General features: G+C 30.7%; 1 protein-coding gene across 1 annotated transcript in view; it reads left to right on the top strand.

Moving 5' to 3' along the window:
- Positions 1-20,716, top strand: part of Tmtc2 (Transmembrane O-mannosyltransferase targeting cadherins 2) — a 136,604-nt gene that overhangs the window by 99,736 nt on the left and 16,152 nt on the right. The window contains exons 3-5 of the mRNA XM_065501639.1: positions 5,223-5,312; positions 17,640-19,633; positions 19,795-19,909. Coding sequence (XP_065357711.1) covers positions 5,224-5,312; positions 17,640-19,633; positions 19,795-19,909 — 2,198 coding nt within the window. The 5' untranslated portion in view covers position 5,223. The remainder of the gene's footprint in view (positions 1-5,222; positions 5,313-17,639; positions 19,634-19,794; positions 19,910-20,716) is intronic.

A 20,716-nucleotide genomic window follows, 5' to 3' on the forward strand; every position in this document is an offset into this window, starting at 1 on the left:
TTCGTTATGTGCAAGTGAGTTGAGTGGTGTTTATGCTCCCAGTTAAAAGGATGTAGTAGGAGGATGTTTCTATATATGTGCGTGTATGTTGCAGTGCTTGGCTGTGTGTATTTTTGTGATAATGATAAAATTAATGAGCAGCAGACAATTCTAGTTACCACTATGTGTAACTAGCCAGGCATACGAGCACAGGATGATAGACATACCAGCAGATGGACAGACATCATCTCTTCATTCTATGGAACAATAATTGATACCAACACATCTAAAAAGAACTTATAATGAATCCAAAGTCATGGAGTGACTTTTATATAAAATATTAGAAAACTACTACAACATTAAAGTTCTATACACAAACTAATATTATTAAGGACTAAAAGGAAGCTACATAAGTAAAAATAAACAGAAAAAAACAACAAATATATGACAACCAATGTTAAATGATGATATCATAATCATCATGTGTTGTGACAACAAAAAACTTAATGACAACTAAAAAAATAAACACCAACAACAATAAAAAAAATGTCATATAAACAACATTAATGACATCATTTATTAGATGACATTGCATATGCGGACATTGACATACTGTCATACATCAAATTATATGTTCGTATGCATGTGAACCTGTTTTTGTTTAAGTTACACAAAAAGTTGTAAACAGAATAGTTTAAACATTTGTGAAAAAGTTACAAATATATTAACTAATTACGGATATTAAAGAAAAGTTTGGTTGAATCCTAACATTTTATATAATTACTGACACAAATAAGTATTTATTTTCTTTCCTAACAATTATATATTTATTACTTAAATTATTCATAAAAAAATGGAAAAATTTTTACTTAAGATAATGAAAATCGCAAAACATAAATTAAGTGATCAATATATGTATAGTTAATTATTGACTTAGACCACTTTCATTATAAAGTAGCAATGAACTCAAACTTGCCAAAAGGCTAAATTGAACTTAAAAATATCAAAAGGAGCAAAAAAAACCGTTTGAGCAGATATGGAAAAACTAAAAGTACATAAAGTATTTCACTAATCCAAAACTTTAAATACAACAATAAACAATTACTAAAGAAAACACTTGATGTGAGTTTGATGCAAAAAACCAAACTACAAAAAAACTCAACCAATAGAGATAAAGTTTTGAGAAGCTTGAGTAAGAATTTTTGAATAGATTTTGGGCGTAAAATGAAAATTCACTATTTCCACTTAGACGACGAGTAAAAGTATGAAGCAATCAAACTTTTTAAAGTTTTTTCATATTCAAAATAACATACGAAGTAAAAAAAAGAAAAGAAAAACGAAATATGCATCAATATTATTATATTATTCTTTTCTTTTCTTCTTTTTTGCTTTTGCTTTAGTTAATATTGTATCTTCAAACTTCTAAATCCTGACTATCATCATTCAACAGCAGCAGTGTACAGTACGCAATGAAAGAATTCATGTAATCTTAAGGGGAAAAAACTTACAACAAAATATATTCCGAAAATAATTAATGATATTGGTTAAACATTAATTGAAAATTGGTTATTTAACTTAAAAAACTGAAATAAATATTGGAAATATGCAATATTTGATAACAGACAGAAATTAAAATCTTGCTCTACTTCATCCTCCTTTCTTGCAGAAAATTCAGGATTTAATATCGAATGGAAACTCATAAGAGATTTTAAGTCTACCTGGATATGAATATAAATCGGCTAAAACTCCTTTGGTCCAAACTCCAGTTATATCGACTCTCATGGCATGAAAAGCCATTACAGAGTGGTAAAGTAGTTTCTCAAATTTGCTCAATAGTTTCTATTTGGTCAACTACGTTTTGATTGCGGAACTGAGTCATTAATCAGTGGTCCACATTCGTGAAAGTAAATTATACTATGCTATTTTCATTGAATTATTCAAAATTATTCCAAAAAAAGCATGAATCATACAGCTATTGACTACAATTTTTGTCTTCCATAATTTCATTGGTATGAATTTCGTGGACAATTAAAAGTGTACCACAACTTTTACAGCCAACTGCCTGAATGAGTTAAATCAAACTCTTTCAACCATCTTCTCTTTCTTATCTGCATGTACTCAGTAGTGCGTACAAGAAAAACTTACAAAAACAACAACAGCAACAAACACTAACAACAATATTAACAAATATTACAAATATTTTGCTTGTGCAATTTTTCCCTACATTGTTTTTCTTATTATTTTTATTGTACAAGAAAATGCTTTATATATTACAACAATAAACAACACAAATTTTCTACTACGCTAAGAGCAATACATATTTGTAGCAAAATTTTTCAAAAACTTAAAAACAAAAACTACAAAAAAACAACAACCCAAAAACAAATACGTTGGAAGTAAGCAAAAGCCCCGAATAAACTTCAACAAACAAAACCTCTTCTTTAACATTTTATAAGAATGAGTAGTAGATTCATTTGAAATTCTTATTTTGATTATTACCTTCCTTATGCACACTTACCCCATCAAATATATTTACCATGCCTTGCCTCTCTACAGCCTTTACACATTTTTTTGATAAAATTTCCTTGACTAGAAAAATTATACTTTTTACTTTGAAATTCATTCATGCTTATTTTTTATTTGTAGATACAAAGTAAAAATTTTGATACATTTTATTTTATTTTGCGAAAGTTTTATTTTTGTATCATAAACAATATTGCCAAATATTTCAAATCATGTTTGAGAAATTTTGTTTTAACTTGTTACTGAGCAAATAAGAATTCTTTATATTTTTAATAATACATAGAGCTACACATTGTTTTTATACCCACCAACGATGGGAGTATATTGATGTTGTCATTCCATTTGTAACACATCGAAATATTCTTCGCAGACCCATAAAAGTTTATATAGTATGGGTCTTTATGAAATTCAATGACGATCTAGCTATGTCCGTCAGTCTATCTGAAATTTCCACAAATACTCTCTATTGGTAAGGTTCATTTGATATTGAATACTGAATATTGAACATTGTCTTATAATAATTAATATCGTGGTAAAATTGGACATAAACAAATTTTATATGAATCTAAATCTGTCTATCAACTTTTGTGCTGATCGGTAAATAATTGACCCTATAACCCCTATAACAGAAAAATATTTTATGGTGGGTATACAAGATTCGTTACAGCCGAATATGACACTCTTACTTGTTGTTACCAATATTGTTGTTTCTTTGGTAAAACAAACGAGCAAGCAAACTTATTGAAATAATTTGTAAGTGGGCGGTTTTTCAGAAATTCTGCTTTACAATTTAAAAATGTTTCATAAATATTTAATAAAATTTAAAATAAGCTACTAATTGGTTTAATTAGTAAACTGTCAACATTTGTAATTGACAAGGGGGTGGCTTAATGGAAACAGTGTGTGTGGGAGCAATTACTATGTTTATAAATCTAACCTTTAAAAGCTGATGATGCCTGAATGTGAATGACTGACGCCTGCTAGAGAGCATTGAAAGTGGCTAGAAATTGAGTGCGGCTGAACTTTAAAATACCCTTATAACAATTATTAAATTATACGTAAACATTTTTAATTTTGTTTTAAAAATTTTATTTTTATTTAGAGGTTTATTAGGAGTAAGTACTGTAAAGTATACTTCCAGTAAATTTCAAATAAAATATGTTATAACCTATATTTGACAATGATAAATCTTATATATCTTCCATCCATAATAAGAATAAAAACAAGTAAAAAAGTAAATGAGTAAATGAGCAAAAACATTTTTCTTCTAAAATTTCAATAATTTATTTGAATTTATGGGAGCTATGATTAATTATGGATCGATCGCCATGAAATTGAATACACAAATTATTATGCATGTTAAAGTGATTTTCGGATGCGGTAATTATATGGGATCTATGACTAATTATGGACCGATCGTCATAAAATTAGGTGACTCTTTATTTCGGCGAAATTTGTGTAGATACTTTTATGAATTAAACATTTATGACCGTTAAAGTCCAATTTGGGGAGGGCATTTGTATGGGGGATAGGTTAAATAATGAAATGAAACTTCCTTGGGTTGTCCTTGGACCGAAATATCCTCAAAATAGCGACCTGTACTTTGCTTACAAGGTTTACATGGACAGCCAGACGGATGGACCGACATCGTTTAATCGACTCAGAAAGTGATTTTGAGTCTTGTGAAATTTCGGATCAAAGGATATTTTTAATACATTTTTTTTCTACATTTCATTTTTAAAATTTTTTGAAAATATTGCTAAAACAGGACGAAATTGACAAAAGTTAATTTCAATATCTACAAAAGATTAGAATGTTGCATTAATAAGTGCTTGGGTATTCACAAGGTAGCCATAAAGTCGTATGTCATAAAATAATAATAATAATATGTCATAAAATAAATAAACATATTTTTAATAAAAATTACTGAAACAAGCAACTGAGCTATGTTCGGCTGTGCCGTATCTTATGTACCCTTTACTAAATTATAGTTTTAAATATTTTTAGATAAACAAAATTTAAAATTTTTTTTTTAAATTTTCATTTCAACATTTTTAAAAAAGTTTTTCTTTCATTTTTTTCTTTATTAATGAAAAAAATTATGATAAAAAATTTGTTTGTTTAAAAAAAAAATCGAGTTAAAAAATATTTTTCCCAATTTTGATCTATTGTAGGTTTGACTTACTATGGCGTTATATAGATTTACAGTGACAAAACAATAAACACAGAATAAAATGTCTTATTATTTTAGGACTGTTTTCTTTGAAGCACAACCACAATTTTTTAAAACTATTGTAAAACGTTAGTACTTTATGATAATATGACTTCATAACACACCGTGTGAATACCCCAATTAAGGTAGGGCTACACATGGCAAATATTTGACGAAAAAGATGTAACCGCTAAATAAAATATATTTTAATTCTTTTATTTATTGTCAAAACCCCTTTTACTTCGGGCAATTCAAAACAAATATTTAGTGAAAACCAAATGATCAATTAAAACATTATTTTACATTGTATAAGAGCAAAATGTTAGCTATTATAAAAATACTTAAATTTTTGTAATTTTTCATTTCAGCTTATATTTAAATTCTGGTAAAAAGAGTTCATTGTTCCCTAATTATTGCAAACTTATTATAAATATTAAATTTTCAAATTACTTTCTGTGTAATGTTTATTTTTGTCTAATTTCTCTATTTTATTTTAATTTATTTTCAGCATGATGGACTACACTAGCTTGGGCTGTTGTGCTTTGGCATTTATTTTATACTTAAATACATTAAATTCTGGATTTGTTTATGATGACAGGTATGCTGGAAAAAATTCTTTAAAATAAAAACAATTTTATATAAAAATATAAAACAAAAAAAGATAAAAGAATCAAGTACTTGTGTAAAACTGAAGGCCATATTTTTTGTCTTCTAAAAGGAAAAAAAAAACTGAGAAAGAAAATTAAAAAATGATTTATCCTTGTTATTAAAATAATATTGTTTATGGCTGTTGCTGTAGTTGTTTTCATTATTATTATTTTTTTTTATGTTGTCCTTGGTAAATACAAAACCCAAAAAAGCATAAATCTAAACAACAACAACAACAACAGACGGTAGAAGAAAAATTTATGAAACAAGAACAACCTACAAATCTGCAATATACAGTGGGTGAAATAACAGCAGTAAATAATATACAAATAATATCGCTATATTCGGCTAAGTAGAAATTAATACAACTAAACAAAAACTATTTTGGTGGAAAAAGTTACTTTTGCAAAAAAAAAAAATAATTTATAACAAATCTGGATATTTGCAAAAATCGAAGCACTGACGATTTTTATTATATTCATCTCAACCATTTTAATATTAAAGTTAACAAACTTTTATATATCGACTAGATTCATAAAATATATTGGTACGTTAGATAGCTGGTAGGACGGATTGACGGACATTTATAGAGTCGCAAATTAATATTGTATTCGTAATATTTGCGGTATTCCCTCAGATTAGGTTTTGATGTTCACTGTACACAACAGTTTTGCAAGCGACCTGGACAACTTTTACCTACAAAACACATAAACAATTCTAAGCAAAAAACACTCGTACACACACACCTTTTATTAAATAGAAGTTTCTGTGTGTGGTTTGTTAGCTGTCTTAAAGTTTAGGTTCTCTAGTAAATTGTTGGCAAAAGTTTTGCCAAATGAAATTTAACTTATCTCTCGATACTATTGAGGTAAAATAAGCAACTGCAAAAACCAACAACATGTTTAACATCATTTTCGATTACAAACATATGTTGGAGGAGGCAAACTTTGTATAATCGTCCTAATAATACAAAAAAAAATCGGTCGGTCATTGTGCTAAAAATGATTTAAAAATGACAACATAAATTTGTAACTTTTCGTATTATTTTGATTTTTTTGCTCAAATGGCCATTTGTACAATAATCTATAGGGTGTCCAACATGTTTTGCCAATAGTATGATTATTTTTAGCTCAAAACAAAAATCAAGTTTATGGCCAAAGTTTTGTGAATGTCTACGTATGTATTTATATTGTAACAATTTATAAAATGATTCTTTATAATGCGTTCGTACCAAATACTACAACATGTATAAAATGTCTCTAGGTTCCATTAAAAATAACTTATTGTTAAATTAGAAACATTTTTTTGACACAAAAATAAAAAGAAACAAGCAACAAAATTAGTAGAACAAAAAACTTTTAAACAGACAATAATACTTCATAAGACGAAAAGTTTGGCAAATAAATTTATACTCTGTTTCAACTTAAAGCTTTAAAAAAGAGCAGCATTATGAGAAAATTCTTTGAAAGACGAGATTTAAAAATAATAGTTTGTAAAACTTATAAACTTGCTAAGAAGATATAATGAAAATGAATTAAGCCTAATAATCAAAAACAAGTAAGAGAGCTACAATCGCCAGGGCCAAATCTTATGTACCCTCCACCAAATTTTACTTTAAAATAAAAAAATTTGAATATTTTTAGGTAAACAAAATTTAAAAATTTCAAATTTTTTTAAAAAAATTTTTTTTTTCAAAATTTTATTTTTTAAATTAATTTTTTTCCCGATTTTGGCCCATTGTAGGTCCAACTTACTCTGGCGTTATATTCGTCGTTGCAAAGGTCTTTGAAATGTCTATCATTAGATATCCATATTGACTTAGTAATCCAGATATAAATCAAAAATAGGTAAAAAATCGGGGTTGTCCTGGTTTTTTCCTTATATCTCAGCCAATTGTGTGCCGATTTTAAATAGCAACAGAGCCGGGTCTATAACGAATATATTAATAGATACCTGATTCGATATAGCGGAGATGGCTATATCGAATCAGGTATCTATAACAATCCAGAATATGTATATTTTGTGGGGTCGCAAATGAAATATGTAGAAATTACAAACGGAATAACAAACTTATATATACCTCTGATACTTCAGTTATTTTTGGGCTTCGAAAAGTTAATTTCAACATACAGACAGTCAGGCGAACATCGCATCTTAAGTCTAAACTAAAAAATCAAACGCTATGAAATCCTAATGGAATTTTCCTTTGTTGTCCAAAACTTAGCGTTAATAAAACCTAGTTGCATTTGCAGCCAAGGAACAATTTCAGTAGATAATTTTTTTGATCTTTCTGAATATATAATATAATAAAAAGCTATTATTCAATCTATAAAATAAGCTTAAATGCTTGTAAATCACCTTGAAATAAATTTATTATAAATAAGTATAAACAAATTTGTTAAATGTTAAAATCCTAACTTATATTACTTCAAAACAAATATTAACAGATATTCTGCTCACGTCAAAAGATTTAATATTTTTCAAAACTGAACTTAAAGTTCTTAAAGTTCACAAATGTTTATTGAAATTCTCATTTTATTAAAAACAAAAGAACAACAAAATTAAATAAAAGTTCTTCTACCTTTAAGTAAATTGTTTGCAAAAAAAAATAAAACGAAATGTCTATAAACATGTTTACTATTATCTTTAAACGTATAAATTTCCTCATTTTCCGAGTAAACGAGTACAGAGGGGAGCGGTAGACAACAAGTAGAAGGAAGGTGCCATAATATGAACACAAATTTCCATTCAGTTTATTGCAACCAGGAGGTGGTAGAGACAAGACAAGTGGAAAACAGTTTATGGTGGTAAAAGAGGCGTTTAAGTAAAACCGAAAGTGTTTAACGTAATGGTCTCATTTTTTCTTATTTTTTGTATGCTGCTCTGCTTTCTATGCCTCACATAATATTTAGTTACTTATATTTCTTGCTTTCTACACTTCATTTTCCAAGTCTTTTCGTTTTTTTTTTTTGTTCTTTTGTATATAAAAAAGCCTTAAAACTTATTTTTAATATGAATTGAAAGGAGGCCAGCCAGTCAAGTCAGTCTGTCTGTGAGTCAAACAGCCAGCCTACACGTAATTTTTTTTTATTTTCTTTTCATATACATTTTCAGTACTTTGTTGTTCGTTTACTGTTTCGCTATGAACTGAGCTAAAGCTCGTCTTTTTTTTAATTCTATACACAATTATTCACCAACTACACAAAATGAACGTTTCGGAATTTGTGCCTTCAAACGCAGAAAATTGAAATCAGCGAAACAAACTACACTACACTTCATTTCATTTTATGAATGTGTGTGTGTAGGCACGAGGATAATTTGAAAAGAACTTCCGTAATTATAGAACTGAGGATGCTGACATATGAAAGCATCGAAAGTCAGAACATAAACAAATAAGTTTTAACATTATAGTGGCAAGGGCTCACATTCATTCCATATATTCTGAAATTTAGAGAGAAACATTATTTCTCATGTTGTGAGTATTGTTTACGATCGTGTTGTGTATGTGTGAATTTACGAAAATATTCGTACCATACTATTTTTGCGTATACTTGTTAGAATTAATCAATATTGCACATACGCTGTGATGGTGTATATGGAGAATAAATTCTAAACATTATGACAGTGAAAAATCATAACAAAACTGAAAATTTTACAACTTTTTTGATTTTTATAAAAAACTGATTTATTTAAACAACTTTTTTCAATGAACAAATTGAAACTGGCTGGAAGCTTTAATGAAGTCTATTTAAAAATTATATATTCAATACGAGAATCCTACAAGAGACGAACTAACCAAACGTACAGCGGGCCGGCTACAAAATTACATGAGTACATATGTCAATGGCAGCAATTGTCAGCCTGTAGTCAGCTACTTAATTATACTGAAAACGACGATAACATCGTATCAGGTGACATTGAAGTTTGATGTTTCGTTGTTGTCTACGACAATTTTACGCGACGGCGTAAAAATAATCGTCTTCATATAAATGTGTGTAGTTTAATTCTGACAGATTGTAGTCGGTAGCCTGCTTCAGCCTATATGTTTAAAGAATAACTTAACCTCTTATATTAACCTCTTATATAGAATATAGTTTTGAGAAAATCAAAACGTAAAAGTTGTGAGAAATATTTAGTACAACTCTATTTTATTAAAGCACTTTACAGCCAGCCTCTTATTTAAGTAAATACACCGACAGTCGCACAAACACTCACATACAATTGCCAACACTCACGTTTAAATCGCAAACAAATTTATACAATTTTATTTTATACAAACAAACAAAACAGCAGTTGTTGTTTTTACTGCTGCTGCCGCCGCCGTTGTTGCTAGTGTTGTCATCATCATTATTATTGTTGCTGTAGGAATATTTACATTCATTGTACTTAGAGTAAATTCATTCGTTCGTTCTTTCTTTTTTTTTGTGTATTTTCACATGGCCTCCGGGACTCTCCAGAGGAGTGTATATTCAGACTACATTTTGTGTATTGATTTCATAACAGAGCAAGAGAGAGAAAGAATGAGATGGTGTGAATGTGTAAGAGGGAGAGAGTAAACAAATATTCATGCAAATATTCAACCAAAATCGAATATTCCCTAGAGCTTAAAGTGATGGCGGAAGTAATGGTTATGAGGTCGCCTTTATCATCATCATCAGCAACACTGTGATTATCGCAACCATCATTATCATCATCGTGTTGGCGTGTTATTGATGTTATTTGTTAAAGCCACTGTAAATGTGAGATACTTATTCAATAGAAAATCTCCTTCATCTACCATCTCCAGTTTATAATGAAAAACTCATACAATACTGTGTTTTAATGTGTGTGTGCGTGTAAGGGAGAAACGGAAATGCTACATTCTAGTAAAAAGACAATGTTGCTAAAGTAAAAACTAAATGTGTCACCCCTCTTAATGTAACATCACACACGCATACATATGCTCTCAAATAAACACAAACATTCACTCACATACATACATAAATATGTATGTATATGAAGGTACATATAGGAACACCTCTCTGTAACAATATGCTGCACAGTTATTTTATATTAAGCGTTTGTCTTAGTTGGTGTTTGTGAGTATGTATTTGTATTTGTTTTCGTCCTTGTATTGTTACTGCTTGTGTAACGATAAGAATGCTAAATATTCTGAACGCCGGTTTTGCAACATTTTATTATACATATATTTACTACAACAACAGCACTTGTTGTTGTATGTCTATAGAACATGAGCAGCAAAATTCATAGATTCTGAAGAATTTTTACTTTTTTTTATTTTTTATAGAAATTACATTTGGCTAAAAAGCATTCAACAAATTAAATTGAATATTTAATAGAAATACTCAATCGAAAAATCTATTTTTGATCTCTAATTTTCTGATAAAAATCTGCAGTTTTATGAGTCATATCAGTGTCATGACTGATCTTTGTAGAAAAAAGTGTATATACAAATATGTTAATCCATTTCTAATTTCCACCTTTTATACTTCCGTTTCTATATCTTGTGAAAAGTTTTCGATAAGAAAAAATTTAAATAAACTCTGCGAAGCCCCCAAATAATCTACAGTAATGACTGATACAGCAGTATATTTGTAATAGACCTGCACAGAGATAAAGAATATAGTTGTGCATGTTTACTGTAACCATTTCAATATTGTTACAAGTTTTTCAACAATATTATGGTTATTGTAATTATTTATGATTGTATCAATCATATATATGGTTGCAGTAAACAAGTACATGTTTGTGACAACCATTTTTATGATGAAGGATTTACCATATTATGTTGTTCTCGGCTTATGGATATCATAATCTGAGAACAACATAATGATTCATCATAAAAATGGTTGTCACAAACATGTACTTGTTTACTGCAACCATATATATGATTAACACAATCATGTAAATTGCAAGTTAATCATATTATGGTTACCACAATCATATAAAATACAGTAACCAGTAAATATTGTTAAAAATCTTCTAAAATTGGGTGTGGATAGGTTATTATTGTTATATAACGTATATAATGGGTCAAAATCAGAAAAAAATAATTTTTCATCAAAATTTTTTTCCACCAAACATTTTTTTCAACCTTTGTTTAAAAGTATACTTCTGTGAAGGGTATATATCTAAGATTGGACACAGCCACACTTTTACTTGTTTTTAGTCTATAGCAGTGTCATGACTTTAGACAAATTTTCTCGGTTAATGAGATCGTTAAATATTGACTATACTTAAATAGTCGACAATACAAGTACATTCTTAGGGTAACCCACAAACTTGTTGTAATTTTTTCTTGTATATCTAATATTTCATTGCCTTTCTGTCCGTAATCCTTGTATAGGTAAAGTATAGATATCAATTTTAGGCATAATTTAATGTGATACATGATATTATTTTGTCTCAAGAACATAAAAAATTTTGAAAGTATGAATTTTACATAAGCCCCCAAAAAGTGTATCCTATAAAATTAAATATAAATTCCATGAAAGTAAAAATCAGGCAACTAAATTTCTTAAAGATCGGTTCATATTTGAAAACTCCCATAAATCACTTAAATACGCATAGACCACGTATGTATGGTAACTGGTGTACAGTTCTGTTTTAACCCTGTCCTGGGTTTCCTATAAACTATCAAATGCTGTTATGCATTTGCCTGCATCCACAAAGGAAGTCATTTTGTTTGGGTATTACGTAAATGGTGATGTTGCTCGTACGCTTTGGTGGATACCATGTTGTTATTTGTGTCTACTCCTTAAAATTTGTAGTTGGTAATGTTAATGATAACGCAGCATTATCATAAACACATACTCACACACACATACAAGACAACGGAAACACATACATATATGTAAACATGAGCATGTATAAGTATAAGTGATGTGAAAATACATTAGTAAGAAACAGGAACAATAACACAAAATTCTCCACCTACATGCAACTAACACATAGTTTAAAACACCACAAATGTATAAAGAACAACCAAGCTGTATCGTTATTATGAAAATGATTATTATAGAATTAATTATCACTGCAAAATGTTCGTAATAGTCATTTTTATTACGAATTTACTTCTGCATAATAATAATAATGCCACATAATGAACAAAAGTTTTGTGTATGAAAGACTTTCTGCCTTAAAAGTTAAATAACGAAAAGGAGTATTTTACACAAACAACAAACAAATCTTCAGCAGCAACAATAGAAGCATCATCAATGGCAGCGACAAAATTTCCAACAATACAAGGGGAAATTGAGTAGAAATAATGCACGTTTTTGAGGCAGTGTGAGGAAATATGAATACAGTACAAGGAGATAAATAATTTTCTATAGAAATTTTAAAATGATGACTGAATAAATAATACTTTATTTTTTCAATTCTTATTTAGCCGTGATATTAGGGAGTATGAACAGAATATTATTAAGAGAAAAAAGAAATGCTGAAAAAAATTAAAAAAATGCATTTCATTTTTTTTAAATTTTTTTATATCCAACAATATCGAATTTGATATCGGCTGTGCCGAATCTTATATACCCCTCATCAATTTATACTTAAAAATACAAATTTTGAATATTTAAAAAAAAAAAAATGTTTCAAAATTTTAATTTAAATTTTTTTGTTGAAAAAAATTTTGGTTAAAAATTTTTTTTCCGGATTTTGATCCGTTACAAAGATCTTTGAAATATCTATCATTATTTATCGATATTGCCTATTTCAGTAACTTAGTAATCCAGATATAGATAAAAAATAAGTCAAAATCTCGGTTGCCATCATGTTTTCCTTATATCTCATTTTGCAGGCAGATTTTCTTGATTTTAAATAACAACCGAACTGAGTCTATAGATATCTATTGATGAATGCATCATGTATGTAAGTTATTTGGGGAATATGGAAAGTTGATTTCAACATACAGACGGACATGGCTATATCGACTCCGCTATCTATAACGATTTCATGACGGAGAACAATTTTAGACGGTTTAAATTACATGAATCCAAACGAAGTATGTATCAAATGCTTGATAAAATAAAATAGCCTTATACCGATATCTTATAAAAATAAAATGAAATGATGAAAATGTATTATGTATCAGATATACTGATATAATATTCCGTCATATATCTGGGGCCTTCGGAAAATGTATTTCATCCCGAATAAATATTGTAGAAATTACAAATGGAATCACAAACTCATATTCACAAGTATTGAAACAAAAACTGCATGAGTACACAGAGGTATTGAATTTTATAAATGGGTATTTATGGCCCTGACAGTGAAGTCAATGTGATGTTCACATCTTCGTGTATGTTAGCAAAAACCACCCTATACTGTCGCTTTTAAGTAAAGCTCTATTCTAGAGACAGATTGATCTAAAGAAAAATTTATTCTATGTGTTCATTTGGAAGTTTTATTAACGCTTTTCAAACCTGTTATCATACTAATTAAGATTGGAAATTACACAAATTTGATTTGAGTTGTTAAAATTACAACAAGATCAGCAACATTTCTTACATGTTACTATCATTATCCTAGTATCTAACCCGATTAATTAACTTTAATACATTTGCCATAACATTTACTAAAAACCCATTCGCATTCAACAATTTAACAAATAAATATTTTTTAAACGCTTAATACTCATAAATAGTATTTATGAGAAATAATACCTTAAAAATACCGCCCTAAAACCTGTTGATGACCTTAATATTATAAAAGGCTCTTCGCACAGCGTTTGCCAGCAAGTGTTTTTATAGTTCGTAATAATTTTTTCCTAACTGGCCAAACAAAGTTATGACTCAAACAAATGACAACATTTAAGATTAATTAAAATGTTTAGACGCCAGTTTGGCTTGTTGCTAGTTTGTTCGTTATATTTGGGCATTAGTAAGAGTATTAATATTTGTCTATATACATATATACAAACATACATACGCACATGAATGTTTGTATATGTGTAAGTCTGGCTGTTTAATTGTGTGAGTGTTGTATAAAATATACGCCAGCAAAGGATGATGGTCTCTAGAGACCAATTTAATTTCCTTTTGACGACGTTTGTTAACTAGAAGCGACAGAAATAAGCACATTAATTGCCAAACGAAACTCTAAACTTCCGTGGCACCTGACAGTTATAAATATATATACACACACACTCTAATATACAATTACTAACAGTGTGAAATACTATATCCACAAATACATACACATTTCCACAGACACAAAAGCCATAAATTTCTCTATTCTTACGGGATACCTAGACAATAAAATTGTCTATGTGCTAAGAGAAATTTGTATATGTATTGGAATGTATTTAGCAGTGTATGCGTGTTTCCTATATAAGTATGTATATCTACATAGATAGTATTTCTGTGTTTGTATTAACCTGTTTCAAATTAGTTAAGAAAGTCACTTTGAAAACTTGGCCAACTAACATCGACTTGTAACAAGTTTAATAAGGTGGCTTTACACTGTCCACCTCCTCGGCCGCTTCTCTTGTTTTCATCCCTGAAACAGATACAATTATATTTCTCCCCATGATACTTGTATCTCTTGTATTGCAACAGTTTACTTTAGTTGATTAATTGTCGATTTGTTATAAAGTTTCATACATTTTGCGTGTCTACAACTTCCACTAGTACCAACTACAACAAATACAACGTCTACAGCACCAATAACAGCAATTTATATCTATGAAATTTCAAGGGAAGCTTTGATAACCGGTAGCAAGTTTAGGTTGAATGTTTCGAATTTATGTTTAGTGTTGTGTTGTGTCGAGTATAGCAGAGGGCATCCGTTTAAGAACATTTATTCACTTATTGCGTAACAACTTTAAGACTTTTGTTGTTATTGCCATCGTAGCCACCACTACCACCTGGCGCCGGCTGTGCCCACTAACACCAACACGTTACAAGCACAACATCTTTCTACAATTTACTTGTAGGTACTCGCAACGAAATAGGAAAAGCTATTGAGTTCTTTACCATAAAGCTCATGTTACTAATTAAATGCTGTTATTCAGTTCTGTTCCGTTACATTCTGTATATATTTATGTGTAATGTGTTAACGGCTACCTTCCCCAGCAGCTCTGGCTGAATGTCCCGAACTAGTGATTTTACCTATTATTTTGGGGTCACCACTAGTTACATTAATATAGGTGGTTCAAATAAATCAAACCATGGTTACTTAGAGTAAGTTACCTCACTAACTACCTAATTGGTTACTTGAAAAGCTACATAACTAGTAATTTTATCATGGACATGTGCAAGGAGGAAGCTAATTGACCCCAAATAGTCAGCCTAAAAAACATCTCCTAGTATATTATGCAATTATTTTCATTTCATTGTTAAAAAGTAGTATAAATACTACTTTTTTCTACTCTTTTTCTAAAATAGCAGTGTTCCTACCACGTAGTAGAAATACTACTTTTATTAAAAAAGTAGTATTTCTAGTACCTTTTTATAAAAGTATTATTTATACAACATTTTTATAATAGTAGTATTTCTGTTACTTTTTAGAAAAAATAGTATTTCTACTACTTTTTTCAATTAAAAGTTGTATTTCTGATACTTTTTTTAAAAAAGTAGTATTTCTACTCCATTTTTAAAAAAGTAGTAGAAATACTACTATTTGAAAAAAGTAACAGAAATACAATTTTTTAAAAAATAGTAGTAAAAATAGTACTTTTTTTAAAAAATAGTACTTTTCTAAAAAGTAGTAGATACCACTTTTTTAAAAAAGTAATAGAAATAAAACTTTTAAAAAAAATTTAGTAGAAATACTACTATTTTTAAAAAGTAGTAGTAGTACAACTACTTTTTCTAAAAAGTAGTGGAAATATACACCTGCCCACTTATTTTTTTGAAAAAATTCAGATTATGTTGGATTTTTGGTGCTAGCTTTATTAGTTCCGGAGATGTAGGAAACCTAGTTTTACCCATTTGTATCCCCTAAAAATTCGAATTACCAAAAATCCCTTCTTAAACGATATTCACATCGGGAGAGGTACCTACATACAAACTTTCAAGACATAAACAGTTTCAAATTTTTAAAAGTTAAAATTGTGAAAAAAATTTTGTTTGGGAAAATTCGCGAATGGACCGAATAAACCTAATGGGTATCTAATGCCATCTGGCCAAAATTGCCTTTCCAATGAAACCGGTTTGGAACTCATTGGTTGGATGATTTCAAAGTCTATAACGGACATACATAGGTAGGTAGAATAACTAGTAAACTACTTTCTAAAGTAATGTACAAAAACCAGTTTTAAGTGACAGATTCCCTGAATTACTTAGAGTAACTAAACTGACGAATGTAAAACTGCTGGGTTCTATTCAATGCTGTTAAATTCAGTTGAGTGTGTTCTAAACACCGTTAGAAAATCTTAGTATTTGCTGTGTGAGTGAGGTTTACGATAGTGTGTAGGCAATTTATATTTGAAGGTTCGCTATGAGATTCTCGTATTACGAGTAAATACATGTTTGTATATAGGGTGATTCAACAAACGTTGTTTTAGAAATTAATTTCATAAAAAGTAAGATTTGATGACATTTTGATATATTTTCTAGTGATTAAATATTGCATTTTTTATATTTACCTATATCCAGTTAGATACGAAATCTATAGGGATTGAATTAAAATACAAAATTTTACCAAACATTTTTTTTTTTGATTTTTTAAATACTTATTTATAAAAAATATTCCTTTATTAGTATAAAGTATAAATTGTTGTCACAAATATTTTACATCTCCAAACGAAACCTCCTTTCGGGAAATACACCCCATAAGCCAATGCTGTGCAGTTTATTGAAACCGGAAATTCTTGTTTTTAGTAGTTTGTATGTTACGATTCATTTTATTTTTTTTAAATTGGTAACTTTATGCCTTATTAATTTTGAAATATTGAATGGAAGTGTATGTCATAATTATAATTTATGGCAAAGCGTTTTAAGTTTAATAATAAAAAAAGCAACAAAAACAAAAGAAAAGCGACAACAAGAAAAAAAGACATAAATAATAAAATCTGGTTTGGAGGGAGGTGGAGTCGAACGTGTATAGGTACTTACAAATATAAAGGTTATTGATTTAGTTAAACGGAAATGTTCCAAAATTTAGTAATAAAATAAAAGTGAGATTTATATTAAGTTAGAACAGCTGGAGTTCAGAGGTTGGTAATTACTTTAATCGAAATACAAAATAAGGCCTTCAATTATATACACACAAACAGTTTTATAAAATCAATATTTTTTGTTTATTTAATAACAATTTTCTTTTCTTTCAGACGTGCCATTCTAGCCAACACAGATGTCTCAGGCACAGCGCCCTGGCAGAATGCTTTTGTGCATGACTACTGGGGAACACCGCTCACAGACAGCGGCTCTCATGGCTCCTATCGGCCACTGAGTGTTCTCACATTCAGATTAAATTTTCTACTCAGTGGTTATAATCCTTGGGGCTTCCATCTGGTCAATAACTTACTGCATTGTTTAGCCACCGGTTTGGTAGTGAAGGTGGCTCGACATTTCCTCTCCTCAGTGTGGGGTGTTGTGGCGACGGGAGCCCTCTTCGCTGCACACCCCATTCATACAGAAGCTGTGGCAGGAATTGTGGGAAGAGCTGACTTGGCCGCCTGCGTCTGTTACCTACTAACCTTTCTCACGTATATGCGCCACATAGCGTGGCGAGAGAGGGGTGATCCACTGCAGTGGTTGGCTTTAAGTTTAACCTTAGTTTCCTCTATAGCTGCATTGTTGTTTAAAGAAACAGCCATCACCGCCTTGATAATATGCGGTATGTTTGATGTGATACGTGGCTTAAGTGGTCTGAAAGACAAACATCGCATACGTTCGGTATGTGTGTTGACCTCAGTTTTGTTGGGCACGGTGTATTGTCGGCTGGCGGTAATACCACGACCCCAAACATTATTCTCAACAGCAGACAACCCCGTTGCGAAAACAAATTCAGTGTGGACACGTTTTTTGACTTTTCTTTACCTTCCGGTATTCAATTTCAAACTGTTGCTGAATCCACAAGTGCTAAGTTTCGATTGGGGCATGAACGCCATACCACGCATAACCACTATATGGGATGGACGCAACGTGTTGAGTATAGGTTTCTATGGTGCATTAACCTACACCGCCTGGCAATGTTGTTGTTTACTGTTGCAACGCCATAAGCGTCTGCATTACTACGCACACTATAAAAACAGACATCAGGCAAGCTCGTCATACGTTGCATCGGGAGCACAATACCATTTACAACCACAAATGCAGCGTAAGTCACGCACTAAACGAAAATATTGCAAACAGGTACAGTGTCAAACCTCAAATGGAACAATAGCTACAACAGACACAAGTGACAACCAAACGCAGGCCTACTATATGATGACTCCACCACCACCTTCACCACCATCCACACATCACTATGCAACTAGCACGCCAACAGTAACAGCAAATTGTACTTCGCTACACAGCACCACAGCATATCTCAAGCACAAACTATTGGGCATAAATAATCCCCACATCTGTGGTGATTGCAAACAGGAATTGAGTTCCGGCCATCACACCAACTCGTGTCGGGTGTTGAACAACAACAATAACGTTTTAACACTGAGCCACTCAAATGTTTATCACACAGACTGCTGTTGTCATCAGCTAATGTCTTCCAGTGTCGCGTCGTCCAACGGTACGCCACCACATCTCTTTACCTTTGCTCTGCACAAAGCTATAGCCTCCGTAGTTGCGGCACGCAGTTCACGCAGCAGTAGCAGTTGCAGCAACTCAACAACAGCCAGCAACAAAAGCTCCGATAGTAGTGCTTCCTCCACCTGCAGTTCAGCATCATCGCTATCCTCCAAGTCATCAGCATCTGAAAGGAATCTGTCATTGGCAACGTGGCCATCGATACAGCAAGAGGATTTCATGTTGTGTGACATACCATACAAGTGTGCAAATGCCAGTGTCCTGTTAATGGCCCTGGCCTTTTTAACGCTGCCCTTTCTACCCGCCACAAATCTTGTCTTCTATGTGGGCTTTGTAGTGGCTGAACGTTTGTTGTACTTGCCTAGCATTGGTTTTTGTCTGCTGGTGGGTTTTGGTTTCGGCAAACTAATGGATCATGTGCGAACGAGTAAAAATCCCCGGCATCAACAAATGCTGATACTGAGTTTGTGTCTGGTGTTGAGCGCTCTGAGTGCGAGAACGATAAGACGCAACTTGGATTGGCGGGATGAGGAGAGTTTATATCGTAGTGCTGTGCAAATAAATCCACCTAAAGGTAAATGAAATGTTTTATTTCTAATATTTACACATATATTTTTGGAGTCTGAAGGATAGTACTAAATTTATAGTTTTTTCATAAAATGCCAAAAATAAAAATGTTAATTTCTTCAATATATATGTATGTACTTTTGAATATTTTATTTTCTCTCTTTTCAGCTCTTGGCAATTTAGGAAGTGTCCTTAGTTCTCAGGCTCGTTACAAAGAAGCCGAGGAGGTTTTGTTAGAAGCCATCAAATATAGGCCAAATATGGCAGATGTACATTTTAATCTGTAAGTTGAAATCATAAGATAATTTACGTTTACATAATCAACATTTCATCAGCTGCGAATATGCGAATAAACAAGTTAAAAAATTAAAAAAACATCTACACAACAAAAAAAATTAACTAATTTAAGCCTAACTCTAAAGTTTTTATAATCTATAGCAATCTGTGCCGAATTCTGTATACCCACCATCGATATGTGTCAACAAAATATTTTTCTGATATAGAGGTTATAGGGTCAATTATGTAGCGATACGCACAAAAGTTGATTAAAAGATTTAGATTCATATAAGACTTTTTATGTCCAATTTGACCACGATATTGATTATTATAAGACAATTATGAATTTTCAATTGATTTTCTTAGGGGGACCTTGTATGGGGACAGAATACTTAGAACATGGGGACTAGGTAAAATCATGGACCAAATCATGGTCCAATATTGCCCACTGTCAATACCAAACAAACCTTATTAACAGCCAGCTCCATTCGTTTGAGCCCTATCGTGTTTTCAACAGATTGACGGGCGGACATACATATCTAGATTGCCTTCGAATTTCATAAGAACCCAGAATAAATATCTATTGTGGGTCTATGATAAATATGTTAATGTGTTACAAACGGAATGACAAAATCAATATCGCCCCCACCTTTTTCATAATGGGTATAAAAATATTGTGGTTAATTATCAAATAACAGTTTTATTCTTTAAATAAAATTAAATCTATTTTCTTTCCCATTAATATTTGCAGTCAAATATATTCCTTTCAACTCATTTATAAAAGTCAAGAGCTTTAAGTTTTTCTGCATTTAAA

This window comes from Calliphora vicina, chromosome 2 (assembly GCF_958450345.1).
Source record: "Calliphora vicina chromosome 2, idCalVici1.1, whole genome shotgun sequence".
Lineage (NCBI taxonomy): Eukaryota > Metazoa > Arthropoda > Insecta > Diptera > Calliphoridae > Calliphora > Calliphora vicina.